This window comes from Prionailurus viverrinus, chromosome D3, assembly GCF_022837055.1.
Source record: "Prionailurus viverrinus isolate Anna chromosome D3, UM_Priviv_1.0, whole genome shotgun sequence".
Lineage (NCBI taxonomy): Eukaryota > Metazoa > Chordata > Mammalia > Carnivora > Felidae > Prionailurus > Prionailurus viverrinus.
The window spans coordinates 91,798,093-91,820,660 of record NC_062572.1 but is presented as its reverse complement, the minus strand read 5'-3'; the positions used below and the strand labels follow the sequence as shown (position 1 = coordinate 91,820,660).

General features: G+C 42.0%; 1 protein-coding gene across 1 annotated transcript in view; it reads right to left on the bottom strand.

Moving 5' to 3' along the window:
* The window catches only part of ZNF407 (zinc finger protein 407), a 456,641-nt gene that overhangs the window by 122,419 nt on the left and 311,654 nt on the right, over positions 1-22,568 (bottom strand). Inside the window, exon 8 of the mRNA XM_047827318.1 lies at positions 22,272-22,450. Coding sequence (XP_047683274.1) covers positions 22,272-22,450 — 179 coding nt within the window. The remainder of the gene's footprint in view (positions 1-22,271; positions 22,451-22,568) is intronic.

Genomic DNA, 22,568 nt, shown 5'->3' with positions numbered 1-22,568 from the left:
TACTTGTTACCTTGTACTTTGTTTTAAATAGAAAATACCACAGTGATTATGTCAAATATATAAAGATCTAATAATGAAGGTCATTTTTCTTGCATTTCAATTCTAATTTTTTAACATATTCACTCTCAAGAGTCCAGATTACAGAATAAAAAATAATGTGAAAGAAATGGAAGATGTGGAAGTCTAATGGATATTTTAGGTATGCATGTTTAGATAAATGTCTACATGCCACACACAATAGAAATTATGCCCTAAAATAATAAAGAGATAACACAGGATGCCAAGTCAGAATTTCAGATACTTCATTAATCCCTCTTCTGGATCAAAGGTATCCCTACACCAGCATATACTCACAACCTTGGATCACGTCTCATCCTGCAATGTCAGTTCTGTCTCTGTGGTCTAAATGATTATTTTCTCTCCTTATAAAAATAACCTAGCCAAGGACAAGGGGGCTAGCAGTCTTTCTTCGGTGGGGTGCCTACCCCTATCCCTATTTTGCTTGGTGCAAACACAGGCAAGTTCCTTTGTGGATGGATCATTTTCTAGAGGTCATTCAGACCATAATTTCAGGCCCTCGCCACTATCCTGATGGTCCTTCTTAGGAAATTAGACCCAGTGGGAACGTTTTCTCCCTCTGCTTAGTCTATGGGTCAGCATTTTCCTTGTCTTGTAGTTCTTAATTCCCGTAAGTGGCAATTATTTAAGACACAGTTAGAGAAGGTGCAATCTACATTCATCCAATAAAGCCTAAATATTAAAAAGGACAGAAGATTTCAGCATGGTTACTAAGGATAAATGGGACAGCATTTAGCATTTGAAAGGTACCGACGAAGTGGTACAGGAGTAAATGGATAAAATTAAAAAAAAAAAAAAAAACAAGATTAAGAGGAACTAAAAGGGCATACTATGTGTCAAGGAGACAGAGCATCTTAATTATAAAAGGTTAATATCACAGTCAGCATCAAGAAATAGGTAAAAAAAAACCCACTCTAATAAATATTACGTGAAAATCCACCAAAGGCAGCTGATTCAGAAAGTCTAAATTTTATATTTTTAGGGAGCATATGATAAAAGTTAGTTAGATTAGCACTGTGGTCAGAAACACTCTTAACCGCGACACCATATTAGTGCTAAAAGAACATGATGCTTGGGAATGAAATCACCATGTTTGGGGAAAGGCATACCAGAAAAACTATTATCGCTGCACGGACATGATAGGTAACTGCATCCTAAGGTCACAGGTTCTAAAAGAAGCCCAAGGAGGAAGGTTAAGAATTCTGAATACTCTGTGGCTCATTCATGAGGACACCGGTGAAACTGCTGGGATGGAGAAAAGAGGGGTTTAGTTAAAATGGCCACACACTAGTGAAGCACAAGGCAGAAGTTCCGACGGAGAGTCCTGCAGGGAACAGCACAACATGGCAGGGCAGTTGTGGACACTGGGGGTTATGACGCCGGCAGGCGGGCACGTATGGTGTTGATCAGATATACCACTTCTTCCCATGGTCTATGCGTAAGAGCAAGTGAATGCCTGTGAAGTTCTAATAACTGACTTAAGTCCATTTATATTCTTGAAGTTTCAAAACTTAATCTTTACGATTTAGTCTTCAATTTAACTCATCATCTGCCTGGTATATCAGAAAGTAGTATTTTGCCAAGAAAATCCAACATGTGATGTGTGTGAGACACAGTAGACACATTAAAAACTTCTGGGCTGAAAGTGAACTTTCACCCAGAAAACCGGACTCATTCTCCTAGGACCACTCATAAGGTTTTAAGTTCCACAAAAGGTCTACTCTCTACAATAAATCCTTTTGTTCTTTAGCTCCCAAAATGGTTCTGATTCTGTGATGGAACCTGACCAATGAAACACTTCTGAGATGGGGACATTTCCGCCAAGTATCACACGTGACATGGCCACCTAGCATAAAGCAGCAGCACCAGGGCGGTGGCCCCGAAACCAGCCGCTCCACGTTGCCTTCCCAGATGTCAGGTCTGGTCAGGCACTTCACCTCACGGCCCCCTCACCAGTCAACGGGCAATAACAGTAGCACAGGGTGGTTTTGGAAATTAAATGAGATGATACTCTCAAAAAAAAAAGCCCAGTCATGTGGCAAATTGAGTGCTCATATGTAATCGTTACTATCGCATATAATATGGTCAATTATTTAGATTAAAATGGAATGAATTCAATGTTTCTTTTTAGATCTTTCCTATACTCTAAAGAGGAGAAAAAAATTATTGTTAAAGAGGCTTAATAAGATTAAGTCAACTAGAAAAGTATTATGACAACTCACTGGCTTCCAAGGTTCCTCAAATTCACTATTTCCCTCTTACCTGGGGCCTGGAATGTTCTCTCCCACTTCACTCATACACTCTCTCAAGACTTAGCTCTAAGGTAGGAGTCTCACCTAGTGCCTTACGCAGATCACTTCCCCCCGTGCCTTCCCCAAGCACCTTCAACCTTTTCTCTGTAGACCTTAGAGAGCAGTTGGGTATTTATTAGTGTGGTCGTTCAATTAATGTCCATTCTCCACTAAATCAATAACCCCTACTAAGGCAAGGACCAAGCCTGTGTTGCTCGTTCTTTTGTCTCTGACGTCTATAGCACAGTGCGCTGGGCACACCGTGGGCGGACAAAGTTCTGCATTTGTTTGGTGGCAATCTGGTGGGCCCGAACGCAAAAGTAGTCGCAAATTTCCAAACGAAATTAATCTCTAGTCACTTCAGAACTTTAAAAGGGTGTTTTGCAACACACTAAGAAGCAAAAGAATATAAATCTCATGAACTCAACGAAGTTTACAAAACCTGCCCACTAAAAACGTTTAAAAATTACCGATTTAACTGTTCGAAGATATGACTCAGAAGTTGTCAGCAGAGAGAGTGAGAACGCTTTTCAGCAACCATGTGGAGCTATTCAGGAAAGGTTAGACCCCTTCGATTCTGATATCAGTTGGTGCCTCACTGATCTGGTTCTACGGGGTGAAATCCCGTAAATGGGAGCAGTGTGGCACAGCTTTCTAGAATTCTATGGTTTGGGGTTTTACATCAAGATTCGTATCAGAAACAAGACTTGTGGCTGGCTTAGCAACAGGGGGAAAGAACCACACACTTGAGGAAATTTCACAGAACTCCCATTTGCTCAGGAGGCAGAAATAGTGGGTAGGGAGGCTGGTCGTGCCCTTCACTGCACGGAAGGTCAGGACTAACTTAGAGGGACACCGATAACGGCACGGACATACAAAAATGGAACGTAACTAAATATACACACGAATCGAATGCCTGCATAAATCAGTGGGTTACACTTTGAGTGGAACTCAAAACCTGTAGGCCAACCACACTCAATTTTACCTGTATTATTATGATAAGCTGTTGTTTCTTATATGTTGAGTGAAAATGATTATACATAAAAACGTAATAGGTGAAAATGTAGACATCTTAACGCCCAGAAGATGAACACACCCAAATAGATTCTGCCATAAATAATAAAAATATACAGCGCTGGATTTCAAATGTCTTTTTCAATGTAAAAAAAAAGGACATTAAAAATTTGGTATGCGCAAACTGAACATAAAACATCTTAAGAATGTCTTTCTAACACATTTTCTTAGACACAGATAGAGAAATTGGGGTAAAAAATAAAATATGTTAAGTATTATAACAGAATCGTATCTAAAACCAGAATTACCTCTTTGGTAAAAGATTCATGACCTAAAAGCATACATCGTGGAAAACTTTCCTCATTACGTACAGGGGAAAGGTCAGAAATACAGGCAACGATGATGTATTAGCGTAACATTAAAGTCCAACAGAAGAAACCTGAAGGGTTGCCGGGCGGCTTTCGAAGGGCCGGCTTGTTTCATTTCTCTCCACCTGCAGCATCTTGCGGCACATTCTCTGCAACCGGCAACTCACCCCCGTCCCAATCCCCTTTGTGGACCCAACGCCACTTCTGCCTGCTCAGCGTCCAGCCGTCTGGCTTCTCACCTCCGACTCCTCAGCCCTTACAAAGCCAAGACCCTTCTCCTCGCCTTCCCGCACCTCAGGTTAATCACGACAGCTGTTTACACGGCACTTGCACAAATGGTAGCGCCTTTCCATCCCGGTAGCAAACACGAAGTTTAAGAGGAAGAGTGCTTACAAGTTGTTAAATAACAGTACAAGTAAGTGTGCACAAGAGGGACCACATCTGGCACCTATTCTCTCTGGTCCTTGGTGTAAACGTGAGATCTGCTCTGTCTGAATATCAAGGCTCATCTAACAGAGCTGAATCCTGTCGACGGGTTATCTGTAAAACACCGAGAAGTACCACAGTTCAGTGTTGACTGCATGCGCCAGAAAAATGTCAATAGATTCAATAAATAATTTATGTCGATAAAGAAGGTGAAAATATGATACAGTAACTGCCTGATAATGAGAAAGGTCATGAGATTGGTACCTTGTAAAGAAATAAATACTATAAAAATAAACAGCGCTCTAAACTTTCAAGAGAACTACCTGAGCATTTTCACATCTCTGTCATTTTATATTAAGAAAGTCTTTAAAGTAAACAGTCTATTTATTAGAAACAGTCTTGTTTCTAATCACCAGACCAAGGTATATAAATGTGAATATGTAAGTTATGCCATCAATCCAGGTCACCTGTTAATATAAAATATAACTTGGAATATCCACTCTTGTCACTCAAGAGCAGCACCTACTGGCACAATTATAAAGAACCCAGAAGACACAGAGTGATTTCAGTTCAATACTGTATTAATTAAATACTTACAGAGAACTTAATATATGCCAGGCACTATTTTAAGTACTTTACAAATATTATTTAATCACTGCAAGACATTTATCACTAAAAGAGATTAAGTGACATAAACCTTACTCCAAGATTCAAGGATCTACTTTGGTAGTCGGAGACACAGATTCTATTTAAAGCCAACAGAATCCAAATCTGTCCCCGACCAACATCTGAAAAGAAGAGGGTAGGTACTACAGTTCATTCTAACATCGTGACCCAGACAACAAACATGGAGGAAATCCTGAAAGGCAGTTCCCCCTCAAAGGAGTTCTCTCCCCTAAAAAGAAAACACAATTTTATATTCCATGCAACATGAATAATCGAAACTAACTGCAAAGGAGTCTTGCCTCTTCCTTTTATAAACAGGAAGTCACTTACATGAGGTTTTTATTTTAAGCATGCATTAAAATTATGATTTTTCATAAGACGAAAGAATGACTCTGTGCCAATCACACTGACATGCTACTCAACAAATGGCACTAATAGCTGTGACAAAAGTGAACCTGTCTGAGCAGAGCTTTTTAAGAAGTATCTAGACCAGCCATCAAAACCATGATTTTATCTAGCTGGGGCGCACGCTATATTCTGCTGCGATAAAAGCTATTAGGTGATTTAAGTGACTACTTTACTATGATGGATTTTCATCTATTAAAAGAATGTATTTAAGTGTTTTTAACCTTAGTTAGAAATAGGAAAAATGGAAAATAAAAAGCGTAAGCATGTCTATATAAGCTAAAATATTTTGCTTCTTCATATTTTTCCTGAATAAATTAACTTTGCAAATTTATTCAATTGATTTATATAGTTGAGATGCTGATTAACATGTATCATATGACATCTTTTTGGTCTATTTAATTTGAAAGTCTCACGCCAATTAGCATAATTTCTGTATTAACTTCCCCATTTTCATTTTCCCATCCCAATCAACTCCCTTCCCTAATGACCCCTCACCAACAGAGACACCTATTTAATATTTTCTACCATAGCTACATGTAGGAAATAGAGAAAAGATAAGAAGAATTTTTTTTGGTATTTGTAACTTAACACAATTTTTATCTGTGGTAAAATACATAAAGTTTACCAACTTAACCATCTTTAAGCGTACGGTCCCGAAGTGTTACATATATTCCCAGTGTTGTACAATCAGTCTCCAGACTTGCTCATCTACCAAAAGTGAAACTGTACATACTAAGCAACCCCTCACATCCCTTCCCCCCAGCCCTTGGCAACCATCATTCTATGTTCTGTACTCAGGAATTGGACTAACTCCATGGACATGGAATTACACAGTATTTTTCTTTTGTGTCTGGCTTATTTCACTCAGCATAAGGCTCATTTATGTTGTAGCAGGTGTCAGAATTTCCTTCTTTTTAAGTCTGAGTAATATTCCAATGTATGTATTATATTATATATTTTATATAATTATATGTGTATTACACATGTTTTATAATATATAATATATATGTATAATAACGTATATAATCTAACATATATTTTCTTTATCCATTAATTCGTTGATGGGCATTTGGATTGTTTCTAACTTTTGGCCATTGTAAATAATGTTGTTATGAGTGTGATCTGCTTTCATTTTATATATACACACACAGACACACAGACACACACACACACACACACACACACACACACACACACACACTCAGAAGTGGGAATGCTGGATCAAATGGTAATTCTATTGTTAAGTTTTTTGAGGAACAACCATACTGTTCTCATAGCAGCTATACTAATTCTCTACACCCTTGCCAATACTATTTTATTTTTCGATAGTAGCTATTCTAGTGGGCGTGAGGCAGTAGAAATAAACTTTTAAAGTGGCTTCCTAGCTAGTAAGAAAAATATGGTGAACTCCTCTAGGATTTTGATGGTTTCCTGTCTCATATTCATGTCCTCCATCCATTTTGAGTTTATTTGTATGCATGGTGTAAGAAAGTGGTCCAGGTTCATTCTTCTGCATGCCGCTGTTCAGTTCTCCCAGGACCATTTGTTGAAGAGACTGTCTTTCTTCCACTGGATGTTCTTTCCTGCTTTGTCAAAGATTAGATGACCATATAGTTGTAGGTTCATTTCTGGGTTTTCTGTTCCAATGATCTATGTGTCTGTTTTTGTGCCAGCACCACACTGTCTTAATGACCACAGCTTTGTAATATAACTTGAAGTTTGGAATTGTGATGCCTTCAAGTTTTGGTTGCCTCCAAGATTGCTTTGGTTATTTGGGGTCTTTTCTGGTTCCGTACAAGTTTTAGGATTGTTTGGTCTAGCTCTGTGAAAAATTCTGGTGGCATTTTGATAGAGACTGCATAAAAACTGTAGACTGTTTTGGGTAATACAGTCATTTTAACAATGTTCTTCCAATCCATGAGCGTGGAATGTTTTTCCATTTCTTTGTGTCATCTTCAATTTCTTTCATATGTCTTCTGTAGTTTTTAGAAGACAAATCTTTTACCTATTTGGTCAGGTTTATTCCTAGGTATCTGATGGGTTTTGGTGCAATTGTACATGGGATCGATCCAACCTCCTTGACATTGACCACAGCAAGTCCTTACTAGATACGTCTCATAAGGCAAGAGAAACAAAAGCAAAAATGAACTATTGGGACCTCATCAAGATAAAAAGTTTCTACACGGTGAAGGAAACAATTAACAAAACTGAAAGGCAACCTTTGGAGTGGGAAAAGATATTTGCAAATAACAGATAAAGGGTTAGTATCCAAAATCTATAAAGAACTTATCAAACTCAACACCTAAAAAACAAATAATCGAGTTAAGAAGTGGGCAGAAGACATGAGCAGACATTTTCCCAAAGAAGACATCCAGTTAACAGACACATGAAAAGATGGTCAACATCACTCATCATCAGGGAAATACATACCAAAGCCACAATGAGATACCATCTCACACCTGTTAGAATGGCTAAAATTAACACCACAAAAAACAAGAGGTGTTGGTGAGAATGTGGAGAATGGGAAACCCTCTTACACTGTCGGTGGGAATGCAAACTGGTGCAGCCACTGTGGAAAACAGTATGGAGGTTCCTCAAAAAGTCTGAAAAAAAAGAACTACCCTACACTCCAGCAATTTCACTACTGGGTCTTTACCCAAAGGGCACATAAATACTAATTCAAAGGGAATATGCACCCTGATGTTTATAGTAACATTATCAATGAGAGCCAAAGTATGCAGAGTCGAAATGTCCATCGAGTGATGAATGGATAAAGAAGACGTGGTTTATATACACAATAGCACATTACTCAGCCATAAAAAACAATGAATCTTGCCATTTGCAACCACCTGGATGGAGCCGGAGTGCATTATGCTGAGCGAAATAAGTCAGTCAGAGAAAGACAAATGCCATATGATTTCACTCATATGTGAAATTTAAGAAACAAAACAGATGAACACAGGGCGGGGGGACAAAAAGAGAGAGGGAAACCATAAAACAGACTCTTAACTACAGAGAACATAGAGTTACTGGAGGGGAGGTGGGCAGGGGGCTGGGTTAGATGGGTGAAGGGCATTAGGGAGGGCACCTGTGATGAGCACTGGGTGTTGTACGTAAGTGATGAGTCACTAATCTACGTCTGAATCTAATATTACACTATATGTCAACCCACTGGAATTTAAATCAAAACTTGAATCAAAAAAAAGAAAAAAGAAGACACAATACAAAACTATTTATCATGAGGGCAAAACTAACCAGAGAAGAATTCTATTATAAGCAAAAAGTGAAAGGCCTTTCTTATTCAATAATATAAAGGATCAAGGAACAATAATTTAACTGGCCACTATATATTCTGTATATAAATATGCATATCTCCACTTTATTTGTTCATAAGGTTTTTTTTTTTAAATGATTGATTTTTGTAAAAATACCAGGCACAGTAACCTACCCTAAGTCATACAGTCATTCAGGAGAAGGACAAGATGGTGACAAATCAGAGAGATTGTCAATGAGTTTATGTTAGATCACAGAGGAATAAAGAGCTTGGGTATGTGAAATCGAAGGAGAATATATATATCCAATTATGGGAATTTTAGGATAAAATTTAAGACACATCCACGCATAATTTTAGAAACTGCTATGGTAGTAGAGAGGAAACAAATAGACTCAAAGAAATACTGCCAACTGATTTTCATCAAAAGTGCAAAGGCAATTCTACAGAAAGAGGGTAGTGTTTTCAACCAATGTTGCTAAAAAAAAAAAAAAAGAAAAAGAAAAGAAAGAAAGAAAGAAAAAAAGACACTTCTATGAACACCAAAACCCTCACGTTATCCAAAATTTGGAAAACGTATGCCTCACGTTATCCAAAATTTGACTCAAAATAGATCACAGATTAAATATAAACTACAAAAACACAAAGCTTCTAGAAGAAAATACAGGAGTTAATCTTTGCAACTTGGGTTAGGCAAATAGGTTTTAGATACTGTATCAAAAGGACAACCCATAAGGAGAAACATTAATAAACTGGACTTTGTGAATAACGTAGTCCCCTCTTAGCCATGGGGCATATGTTCCAAGAACCCTAACAGATGCCTGAAACCACAGATAGTAACATACATTTTTTTTCCTGCCACACATACATACCTGTGAAAACATTTAATTGATAAATCAGGCACAGTAAGAGATCAACAACTAGTAAAAGAGGACAATTATGACAATATATTGTGATCAAAGGTACGTGAATGTGGTTTCTGTCTCTCTCTGAAGGTCCTACTGTGCTGTCCTCGCCCTTCTTGTGATGACGGGAGACGGTAAGACGCCCGTGTGATAAGAAGCAGGGAGGTGCGTGACGCAGGCGCGGTGAGGCAGCGCGAGGCTCCTTCCGACGCTGCCGAAGCAGGAGGGCCACTTGCCTAGAGACCACACTGACCGTAGGTCAGCGAAACCACGCGAAGTGAAACAGCAGGTAAGGCGGGGGAGGCTACTGCCTTAAAAACGGTTTGTTGGCGAGAGACAACGTTAAGAGGAAACAAGGCAAGGCACAACCTGAGAGAAAATATCTGAAGATCATGTATCTGACAAAGGCCTTGTGTCCAAAATACATGAAAAACTCTTAAAGCTCAGTTACCCAATGAGACACTTCAAAAGACACTTCATCGAAGAAAATATACAGATGGCAAACAACCACTCATAATCAACATCATTAGTGATCAGATCAAATTAAAACCATGAAATACCACGAAACTCCTATTAGAATGACTTAAAAAAACCGACAACTGTAAGCGCTGGCGATGAGGCGGGACAAACGGAACTCCCAAACATTGCTGGCAGAAACAGAAAATGTGTAGACGCTTTGGAAGTTTGACAGTTTTCTTTAAAAGTTAAATGCACACATACTGTATTGTCCAGGCGTCTCAATCCCAGCTATTTACCTGAGATAGATGAAACCTTACATTTACACAGAAACTTGTATGTGAATGTTAACAGCAGCTCTGTTTATGTAACTGCCAAAAGAGTAAACGACCTAGATGTGGACTGTCATCAGGGTCCTGACTTGCATCTCCCTGACAAGTAATGATGTTGAGCATCTTTTCATGTGTTTCCTGGCCACTTCTATATTTTCTTTGGAGAAATGGCTATTCAGGTCCTCTGCCTGTTTTTAAATTAAGTAATCTCCTTGGTTACTGTTGAGTTCAAGGCATCTTTATATATTCTAGATGTAAGTCCCTCATCAGGTAGATCTGCAATTTTTTTTCCCCCATTTTATGGGTTTTCCTTTCATCTTCCTGATGGTATTGTTTGAGGCACAAAAGTTGTTAGTTTGAAGAAGTCCAATTTATTTTTTCTTTTATTGCCTTAGCTTCTGGTGTCATATCCAAAACACTATTGCCCAACTGAAGGTCACAAAGATTAGTTCATATGTTTTCATCTAAGGGTTTTATAGCTTTAGTTCTACTTAGGTCAAAGACAATTTATGTTTTAGATAGATCGATAAAACTGTGTATTTATGGCAATGCAGGGGTTAGTATGCACACATACATTTCCTACTTCTGTCTGCTGAGAAAGCCCACAAGCCAAGGGTGCATGGAAGCAATGAGTACACATAGTGTGCATACCTTGGTTTCTAAATACCATTCTCCAATAAAAGAAACCAAAGATCCTTAAAGAAGAGGATGATTTTAGGATTAGGGCAGGCAGAACACCAGATGACCTAGAGCACACTGTGGGGCTAAGAAAGTAAAGGGACAGTCGGAAAAGGCTGGAGCCCATCAAAGGACACAGAAGCCCAACCAGGAGAGCTCGCGGTGGCCAAAGCTAGAAAATAAATAACGATGCTGAATCGTAAACCACAGAGTATAATAAATTCATACTGGTAAAAATAAATTGAACAAGAAATAATTGGGAGTGAAAGGACAGATATTCCTTAAAGAAGAATTCCAATTAAACGTGGAAGGAACGAGGGAAAGAGAATATTACTGCTAAAACTCCAAGGTTCCTGTGATAGGCAAGATCCACTAATGAATGTCAAAATTAGTGGGCAAATGCTTGAGGAGAAACAGGTTATTTGCATAATCTGAAAGTATCTCCCCTGAGATGTGAATTAATTAAAAAGGAGAAAACAGTAAGTTTGTGGTGGAGAAATATGGAGAGACCACCTCACTCAATGGATCCAGTTTACACCGCCCACCGTAACACACCCTGACGTGCCAGACGTCTGCTCTGCGAGATGCTTAAAAACCTTACCGGAGGGGCGCCTGGGTGGCCCACTCAGTAAAACGGCCAACTCCAGATTTCAGTTCAGGTCATGATCTCATGGTTCGTGGGTCTGAGCCCCGAACCTGGCAGTGTGGAGCCCGCTTGCGATTCTCAATCTCTTTCTCTGCCCCTCCCCCGCTTGCTTGCTCTAAGTAAATAAACAAAACTTAAAAAGAAAAAAAAAAACTGAATCATGAGTAACATCAGACTACTGCAATACAAGAACATTCTACAAAATAACTGATCCATATTCTTTAGAAGCATCGAGGTTATCAAAGATAATGAAAGACTGAAAAACTGGCACGGACTGGAAAAGACCAAAGAAACACAGTAAAGGGCATGTTGGTTCCTGAGCTGAGTTCTGGAACAGAAAAACGGAAGGAAAACTGGTGAGCTGGGAACGAAGAACGCAGCTTACGAAATGGTCTTGTGCCGACACTAATGTCTTCGGTGTTGGTAATCGTATCATGTTCGTATCTGACGCTAACATTTGCAGAAGCTGGACAAAGGATATTTGGGAACTCTGTACTACTTTTACAACTTTTCTTTGAGTTTAAAATTATTTCAAACTCGGGGCACCTGGGTGGCTCAGTGGGTTAAGTGTCCGACGTAGGCTCAGGTCATCATCTCATGGTTCATGAGGTTGAGCCCGTGCTGGCCTTGGTGCTGACAGCACCTGGAACCTGCTTCGGATTCTGTGTCTCCCTCTCTCTCTCTGCCCCTCCCCTGCTCACGTTCTCTCTCTCTCTCTCTCTCTCTCTCTCTCTCTCTCTCTCTCTCTCTTTCTCAAAAATAAACGTTAAAAAAGTTTTTTTTCAAATTATTTCCAAAATAAAAACTCAAAATAAGGAAAACCCGCTAAATGGCAATGTTGCTCAATAAAAAAAAAAAATCGCAAATGATTGATAACATGTATTTTACATCTTCTGAACTAAATTTCAGTACTAATGAAAGAGCACACCTAAATTTCCCCCATAACCCGAAGAACCTGTACATGATTTTCCCACAGATGGTTTCAGCGGGAACGGTAACAATTATGCCACGTCAGCAGGAAGACCTGCCCACACCTACCTTGTTTCCCTCGTATAAAACTGCATTTTACTCAGGGTCAAGATACGAATGTGAGGGTGTGCAAATTTTTTAAATATATAAATTATATTGAATTAAACAGTTGATAAAGGTCTATATAAAAACAAAAGCCACATCAATTACCTGATAAAATCATACCGTACCCACTATAACTTTGTACAATCAATTTTTTCCCCCTTAAAATTTTGATAAATGAAGTTGTCAGGGGGGATAAGATCACAATTTTGTTTTCTCTTTTTTTCTCTTTAACTATTTTAACTTTCAGAATTCAGTTCGTGAACGCTAGCCTCGATAAGATCACAATTCTGCTTGCTGATGAGGTACACACACTGTCATGTGCCTGTATAACCTTGCGGCAGCAAGGAAAGAATCCCTAAGCAAAGTTTTAATGTGGCTCCGAATTACACAGCTAATTACACTTAGCGAGGCCTCCCAAGAAAGAAGAGAGTGGAATTCTCACTGGAAAGAAATTAACCACTACTTTAAAACTTCTAAGATCACATAGGTAGGGGATGGGGCTGAGTCCTGTGAGGGCCTGAGATCTACCACAAAACGATGAACTGAATGGATTTACATGAGTTTTACATTATCTCCAGCCAGTTGTATGAGGTGTTACTAACAAAAGCTACATTTTAATGGTGTATTCTGACTTTACCTTAAATGTTGTGACTGCCTTTGAGGACTTCACAAAACATTAAAATACATACTAGAAAGGACATTATTTCAGGATCATATGCGTTTTTAAAGACAGTTTTAAAAATATAAAGCATAATAAATAAGAATAGAAATAATTCAAGTTAAGCGGTAAGTTTCTACTCTGAAAAAAGGCTTTCTGTCGACCTTTTCGAACCCTCACTGCAGACGTATATTCAGACTGTCCTGCCGACATATGGATGGACCGCTAACACACAGGCACGTCCGTGGCTGAGGCTCGTGACTCAACAGCAACTTGAAATAAACGCGAACAATCGTTCCAGCCCTTTGGCTCTAACTTCCTACCATTAAAACAGCAACAACAAAGCCCACTACCTTTCTCTTTTAAAGAAAATCTCAATATCGCGGTGCCTGGGTGGCTCAGTCAGTTGAATGCCCGACTTCGACTCAGGTCATGATGTCACGGTTCGTGAGTTCGAGCCCCACATTGAGCTCTCTGCTGTCAGCACAGAGCCTGCTGTGGATCCTCTGTCCCCCTTTCTCTCTGCCCCACCTCTGCTTGCACTCTCTCTCTCAACAATAAACACTTTAAAAAGTTAAAAAAAAATAAAGGAAATCTCAATACCAGTAATAATTTTCAAAGCTCTCTCACAGGCATGATTTAATCTGATATTCATTTTTTTTTTTTTAATTTTTTTTTTTTTTTTCAAAGTTTATTTATTTTTGGGACAGAGAGAGACAGAGCATGAACGGGGGAGGGGCAGAGAGAGAGGGAGACACAGAATCGGAAACAGGCTCCAGGCTCTGAGCCATCAGCCCAGAGCCTGACGTGGGGCTCGAACTCGCAGACTGCGAGATCGTGACCTGGCTGAAGTCGGACGCTTAACCGACTGCGCCACCCAGGCGCCCCTAATCTGATATTCAAAAGAAGGGCTAAACAGTGTTACTCATTTTCCCGTGGAGAACACAGACCCAGAATGGTTGAGTGACTTCATTAGAGTCACGCGTCTGGACGCGTCAGAGTCAGGATGCTAACACCAAGTTCACCTGGCTGACACTTGCCCCCACTGTCTGCCGGGCTCCGTGCTAGGCAGCACAAGTACAACTGTGAAAACATTTACCCCTGGTGGTTCTGTTGATGCGTTATATTATACATCTCACTTCCTAGTTCCTGTTTCCAGATTATCTGAAGTCTTAAAACTCCAAAATTTTAAGACTTCACGATAATTTCATTAACTCACAGATGCCGATTCTGTTTCGAGCTCCTGTCCGTGCAGGATTACGGAACTGGAAAACTCCTGGGAGGCAGTCAGGCATGGACTGTGGTCGGCCGCACTGTCGTTACTCAGCCTCCTTGGGCAAAGTCAGCATCTCGGAGACCCATTTTTAAGAAATCGTTACGTTGGGAATAACACCTATAAAAGAGCTTTGTTTTGAATTAATGGCTCGGTGAAAAGTTTGGTTTCTTTGTCACTGCAAAGTCACAATGCGACAATGTAAAGTAACAGCGTTCTTTAGTACGACGCACTGGCCACCCCAAACAGGAAAGCACGCCGTGGACAATCCGGATGCGTCTCCAACAGTGAGGACGCCCTACTGCGGGAGAGCAGACCAGAGAGGGAGCACGGATGTCCCCAGCCCTGCTCCGCGGGGATAAGCGGACAAAGGAAGTTTTCAGACGTACCAAGGAAGAGTCAGAACATTTATTCCTAAGCAGACTGAACTAAAAAATATTTTAAACTGTATAATTAGAAGGTTTTGAAACAAACTATTTCAGTATATTATTCAATAAAAGAGAGACGGCCATGAGTTGAGAGGGTCTGCTTATCAGTAACAGTGCGTTTACCGACAAGCAGCCACAAACGAGCAAGTCTCTTACTGGAAAAGGCTGGTTGACGAAAAACACTGCTTTGGCATGAATCACCCACTGACTATACAGTATGTCGGGGAGTCAGTTCTAAACTCAGGGAATCCGACAGGGCTGAGAGTGAGAAAGACAGCAAAGGGAAAAAGCCAGTGACCACAACATCAAACCTGTCCTGCAGAGAGGGACGTGGTGGACATCACCTTCCAGAAGGCACCGGAATGTGTAGACAGGAGTTAGAAAGGAACAAAGACATTTAGCAGCAGTTAAGAAAAACAGTAAATTAACCCATGGGTGATGTCTGAGGTTAAAGAATCAAACTGCTGAACTGTTAATTATTTTAGGAAGTCTTTTGTTAGTAGTGAAATATCAGGAGACTGGAAAACAAGGAATCCAGTCTGAAGGTTAAAAAGAAAGAGGGTAGAGGCTGAAAATTATAGAGCTGCTAGTCTAACATCTATATTAGGAAATAAATTTGAGATGATACTTATGGATGAGCTTAATGATACATTTGGAGAAGTACAATTTAATAGGAGTGAGTCAGCATGGATTTACCAAAGGCAATCATGTCAGAAAAAATTTCGTTCCTTTTTAGGTTGAAGTAATAATTGGTTTATGTAAGGAGAACCAATGAGAAACTGTCAGGATTTTCTAAGATTTTTTGGACCTCTTCATAAAATGAATTATTGTACAAAATGTCATGACATGTGTCAGAGCACCAACTAACAAAAGGGGCTGAAAGTAATGGGGTTAAAAATAGAGGCCCCACAATCTGGGGAAAACTACATTCTACAAGGCTCTGTACATCAGAACGCTAATGTTTTTAATTAATGATGAAGAAAATCTTTTATATGAGAAAATCTGAATATTCTGCTAAATGAGAGGGAATGGTTAAGGTACAAAAGGCTACAGATGTTTTATCTTAACCGTGATAGATTAAGCAAAGGGGCTCCAGGGTGGAATATGAAATTCAATCTGCCTAAATATGCACTGATACACTTGGAGAGAATTACAGAATCAGTTAAGTATAGTTTAACTGGTACCACATTAGTTAGCATTAGAAAGGAAAGGATTTGGAGTTTTGATAAGAGTCAAACTTTCACATTCTTATTCTTTATAACTGGGTAAGAGGAAAATGCTATGGAATGCAATTAAATAATACATGTTTTAAAGAATTAAAAAAACTGATTATCTTAAAGAATAATATGAAAATCCCACTTTGTGAAGAGAATAGATCTGTGGGCTATCATATTGCACGCGTCATAATCCAATGTACATTTTTAAATGATGAAGTCTTAATAAATATATAAGAACTGATGAAAATCGCATCGATTTAAATAGGATTTGTTTAAAAAACACCCAACAATAAGCAAAAACTAAAGGAATTAGAGACAATACCATGTCATCACTTAATGTTTAATTTCTCCTGAATAGAGAACATCACTTGATCGTTGTCTTTAGACAACATGTAAAACATTTACACACTTCAAGCCCCAGCTTCTCAGAGGAGATCTGAAGTAACTCCATGGGTCTCACTGTCATGCCGCAGAGAGTGGTTGTGTCGCCACCCCCCGGCAGGGAGCGCCACTAGAGTGGCCACGCCACCAGGACGTCCAGTGGGCGCCCCCCCCCTCCCCGCCCCGGCAGGGAGCACCACTGCAGAACAAGTGGGCCCCGAGAGCTGCAGAGGCGTAACTGTGCATCTGTCACCTGGAGCTCAGGAGGAAAAACCCTCTCTTTGTTCTTGCTCGGCACAATCACGAGAGCTACGCGTGCTTCCCTCTACCTTCCCATGGTCTTCTCCATCCTCTTCCTCCCTGGATGTTGGAAGTATTCTGAGACACAATGACCCACGTCCAGCTGGAGGTCACTCGTACTGCAAGCACACAGTGTGTTTAATTCCTGCTCAGGGTGGAGTGGGTGAACACCACGCTTAGTCTTGGGTAACAGATGGCAGACGGGCAACTGCTAATACAGAGGTCAAATAAAGACCATCTTGGGGGTGAAATGGATTCCACTGAACAGAAAGAAAATGATAATGTACAGTGACAGAAAGAGTTCTGGAGACTTTTAATTTGAGGTCGATTTTGTGGGAAGTAATCTGATTGCAAAATCTCATATCAGATCTAGAACGAGTCTCTTTGGAAATACGGGAAGCAGGGGCGCCTGGGTGGCTCAGCCAGGTGAGCGTCCGACTTTGGCTCAGGTCATGATCTCACGGGTCGTGAGTTAGAGCCCCGTGTCGGGATCTGTGCTGACAGCTCGGTGCCCGGAGCCTGCTTTCGATTCTGTGTCTCCCTCTCTCTCTGCCCCTCCCCTACTCATTCTCTGTCTCTGTCTCTCAAAAGTAAAGAAATGTTAAAAAAATTAAAAACAAAAAGGAAATACAGGGAGCAAAGAAATCCCATTAAAAAAAATATGTATACAGAGAAGTGCACAGCTCACAGGCAAGCTTGAGGGGTTTTCTCCAATTGAGCACAATCATATCCCAACATCAGGAGTGAGAAACAGAGTATCACTATTCTGGATGGGATAGAGCGACTGTTCCTCATCCCGGTGACTGCTGCCCCCGAGGGGGAACGTACCCTGGTTCCTAACAGCACAGATTAGTTGTGGCTGGTTGTATATTTCGTAAGAAGAGGACTGCACAGAATCCACTCTTCTGTGTCTGGCTTAGTTCATACAATACTGTGACTGAGAGATTTATCCATGCTGTTCCTTTCTCCTACTCTGTACGTCCTCCCTGCTACAGAGGGTCCCAGTAGGTGAACACAGAGCCTACTATACATTCTACTAGATGGACATTGGCTAGTTTCAGGTTTTGACTATGATGAAGGTATCAATAATGATATGAAGTATAAATACTAGAGTAAATGACTATTTCCAGTAAAAAGATTAAAACTGCCCCAGCAGGTAAAAATCCAAATGCAGCTACATGCTGCTTATAAAGAAGCTGATGTAGCTACACTAACAGGAAACACAGAATGATGGCAAGAAGCATTACTATAGATAAAAAGGAGCATTTCTTAATTACAAGGGAATACACGTATTTTCTTTATGATACCTGGGTAAGTGTATAAAACAATCTTAAAGTTCTGAGTAGCCAGTGATAGAGCTTCAAAATATGTAAAACCAAAAGTAAGAGAATGTAAAAAAAATGGATAAATCTACAATCATAGGACGCAACTTTACCACAGCTGACAGAGGTAGCATAAAAAATATAAGAATATAGGCCAGTCTGAACAGCACGGTGAAAAAACTCAAAGTAAGTGATGTACAAGGGAGCACAGAATACACCACCAAGCAGCTCCATTATTTACATTCCATTCTAGTACGTCTCAAACATTGACCAAAACTCACCAAATTGTGGACTTAAAGCATAAGTAAATTTCAAAGCACTGAAATAATTCAGTATTATGTTCTATAAGCACAGTAGCCAGAACCTAGAAGTCCATTTACATTACTATTTCCATAGTTAACAAACAGATGACTAGAAAAATCCCCTAAGGCCTGGAAATCAAATAATATGTATCTAAATAACCAACCTTTGTTTTAAAAATAACCACTTGTACCTGCTTTTCAAACAAAGCTATAACCAAAATTAACGCTCACATGGAGCCTTTAATTCTCTGGACTGTGACAGGAGAAATGATACCAAAATCGTTCTCCTAGTTCCCCCAAATAATTGAGAGAAAAGACACAATGACTCATCAACAGAGTCAACGGAGAAGAAAACTGAACAGCCACGGACGCCGAGTATTGCGATGTCTGTGTGTAGCTCCCGTGTCACCAGTTTTAGATCATAAGAAACCTGTGTCGCAGCCGTCGCTGTTCGCATCTCACGGCGGGGTGGGGGGGGGGGGGGTGGGGGAGACTGAGACCCACCGAATTAAAACAGCATTTCCAAAGTCGTTCAACAAGGGAATGGGGACTGGCGTTCAAATCTGTCCTGCCCTGCAGGCCTGCCCTACAGACGGAAACACAGGTGGCTCCTGACTCTGCTGATGAGGAATCTGAAGCCTGGAGATGTCCGGAGATCGGCCCAGCCTTACAGACTGGCACACCAGGACGCGAACCGGTCTCTGGGGGGCTCTGGCTGACTTCCTCACCCAATAACTGCAGCTACCTCGCAATGTACACAAAGCCGGGGAGGCACACGATCACAGGACGGGAAAGCCTCTTTCCGCACAACTGTTTCCCACAGAGCAACCCGGTACCTTACTTTAACATGTGCATTTCTAAATATGGTCTCAACTGAAGTTTAAACTATCCCAAATGACGCTGGGTACAGTCTTTTCTGTGGCTGCGGCTTAGTGCGTCCCTTCTAACAGTCTTTAGCTGGTTGACACACGGGGAGAGCCGAGTGGGGACCACGTGATCTTGGGGTGGTTTCAAACCCAGCTTTTTATTAAAAGAACCGCGCACCATGCTTCCCTGAACGCTGGCCTGCAAGATTCTCGGCACAGGAAGGGCGGAGACAGCGCACAACACGGCCGGTGGTGTCCTCCCGGGCCGGGCCGTCGGCCGCTCTCTCGGAGGACCGTGACGCCACCGCGGGACCTCGACGGTGCCCACCGCCCACCGGGGGCTCACCAGCCACGGTGCCCAGTCCCACCACCACACAGTACGGAATGCGGAGCGGCGAGGGCCTGACTTGGCATCTTCTTTACACTGAGGAAGGCTCCCGTGGCGCGTCCCCAGACGTACCGCAGACGGTTGACAATCACAAGGTCAAAAAGCCAGTCTACAACAGTCTACCTTTTTGAAGTTTTCTCGTAACCGAGCTAAGTCTGCCAAAGCAAAAATACCACCAAAGAGACGGTGGCTATGCACGGGGAGGGACCGGCAACCGGCTCCCCGGACCGCCCCCCGTGGGTCTGGTTTGCGAGCAACTGGGACTTGCCTAGAAAACGGCTTCCAACAGAATTATGAATGCAGACCACAAACTAGGATTACACCCGCGTGAGCATCACACACACACACACACACACACACACACGGGAACTAGGATAATGGTTCTGAAAGCTCGTTCTACACTAGCACTATTTCAGAACACCTCTCCAAGGCACACACAGCGTTGCTCCTGCGGCACCGGCCCGTCCTTTCTGCACAGGACGGAAGGAACGCGTGTCTCTGCTCTGCAGTCAGCTTCCGCCCCTGTCCCTGGTGTTCATCTGCAAGTCAGAAGTACTTTCTTTCAGGGAAATAACCCGGTTTTCAATGTCTAACCGGCGCAGCAAGAGATGGGAGACACTGATATCGCGCCTTGAGAAGCAGGCACAGTACTACCTTGAAAACGGTACTTTGCCGGGGCGTCTGGGTGGCTCCGCTGAGAGGAGCTCAGGTCATGATCTCACGGTTTCACGAGTTCAAGCCCCGTGTTGGGCTCTGAGCTGACAGCACGCAGCCTGCTTGGGATCCTCTCTCTCTTCGCCCCTCCCTCACTTGTGCAGTCACCGTCTCTCTCAAAATAAATAAATAAACTTTAACAAAAACGGTACTTTGTTGATGGCCCGATATCACTTTGCTTGGCCATCTCCTGAAGTCCCTCCGTCCACAGGCAGTTCTTCCGGCGGCCGTATGGTCAGGGCTCATCTGAGGGAAGAATCCTTAGGTGATGAAGGCCAGAAGATACTTCAATTTGACTTCATCTGTTTTTGTGACTAAAGCTTTAAACTGTCCAGTCTGAAACCTTTTCAGTAACAATCTCACCAAAATGTGAGGAATACTGACCTGTGTTTCTGTTTTTCAAAAACAGCCCTGGATACAACACAGAGAAAAAATAAGACGTTCTACCATTACCTTAAAAGGCCAATCACAGCAAACACGAATCTGAAAGAACACAGCAGCAGAAAACGCAAGACCTTATATGCAGACGTTGTCAAATGTGTTAATAATCGATCAATAAGAATATTATCCATCAAATAACTCATTAGGTTCTGTTTCTTTCCACGTACGTGTTGCCTGAGCAAAGACGGTTTACGCATTTTGCAAACGGGCAGGGTTTCCCATGACTTTTGCACTTTGGGCAGGGTTTGCCACAACTTTCCAACACTTTTGTCACATCTCCAGCGTTACCCCTGTGACCCACCGCCCCCTCTGCGCGGCTCTTGCTGGTCAGGCACAAAAGGTACCGAGCTAAGAGCTTCTTAGCCGTTAGCTTTTGAACTTCTTTGCCACCGTGTAGATTTACACACGAGACAGCTGACGCAAGACGGAGCGGGCCTGCCTGAGGTCACGGGGCCGGGAAGGAAAGACGGAGAGTTTGCATTTGTCTCCAACTGATCCCAAAGCGTCTGCCTAAAACACCCGCTGTATCAACTGCTACTATTTAAATACAGCACCGCTTGGGCTCCATCTCAGAACTTACTCTAAATTTCCTTCGGGCAAGCACTTCCTCAAGCAGGTACTCATACTCACGTCCATCACACTGCTGTTCCGCACAGTAAGGACTCAGCACTCAAGGGAGGCATTCTTGCTCGTCAAAACGCTGGGCTACACACAGGAGTGGTCCTGCTTACGCCAGCAGCTGCTGCCATGCCCCTGACCCCCGCAGAGGGGGCTACCCGACTTCCAATCCAAGGAGGCCACAGCATTTAGCAGCCACCTCTGCCGCCACCAACACGGCCCTCACACCGTGGACAAGGCCCTCCTAACTTCTGGGGAGTGAGCGACACCACGGTACCCCGTGCCAAGTCGCTCAACTCACCGTCCTCAGTCACGTCCCTCTCCAGGTACTCCTCACGAGACAGTGGTACACAGGGACAGGGCGTAACATTTCAATTCACAAACATGCTTTGAAAAAAGTTAAAAATGTTACCCATCGGTCAGAACATGAAGTTCAAACAACTACTACCATTGCAAACGTTTCACTGCCTGTCGGCTATTTGTGGTTATAACTTTACCGTCCGGGGCGGGGGCGGGGGTGGTGGTTACTTTGTCACATCTGCTCCGGCTGACACAGAACGGAAAAGACCTGTTTCCCTGGTCGAGTGGGAGGAGCCTGGAACGCGCCGTTCGTAGTCTCGAAGCAGACGCGGTCACACACTCCACCACATTAAGGTAAATGACGGGAAGGGACCAACAGCCTTCTGTTTTCATAAACGGAATGAAATCCTCCTAAAAACGCCAACTACTTTAAGGCCCCGAGCCCCTTACCAGCATGCAAGTAAGCCAGGTCCGGGTTTTCGATGTCCGGGTGCTGCTCTTTCAAGTGGTTCCGGAACTCCACGGGCACGTTCGTCCCGTAGTCACACTTGGGGCAGTTGTACATCTTGACCCCCTCGTGTTTGCCGGTGTGTAGAATGTGTTTGCGGATATTTTCAGCACAGTTGGACCTAGCAAATAAGAAAGGAAAGTAAACCGCGTTAAGGTCGAGCACCACAAACACGGACAGCGGCCAGAGCACGCATGTAGGCCTTACCAGGCGCTAGTCCAAGTGCTGGACTCAGACGC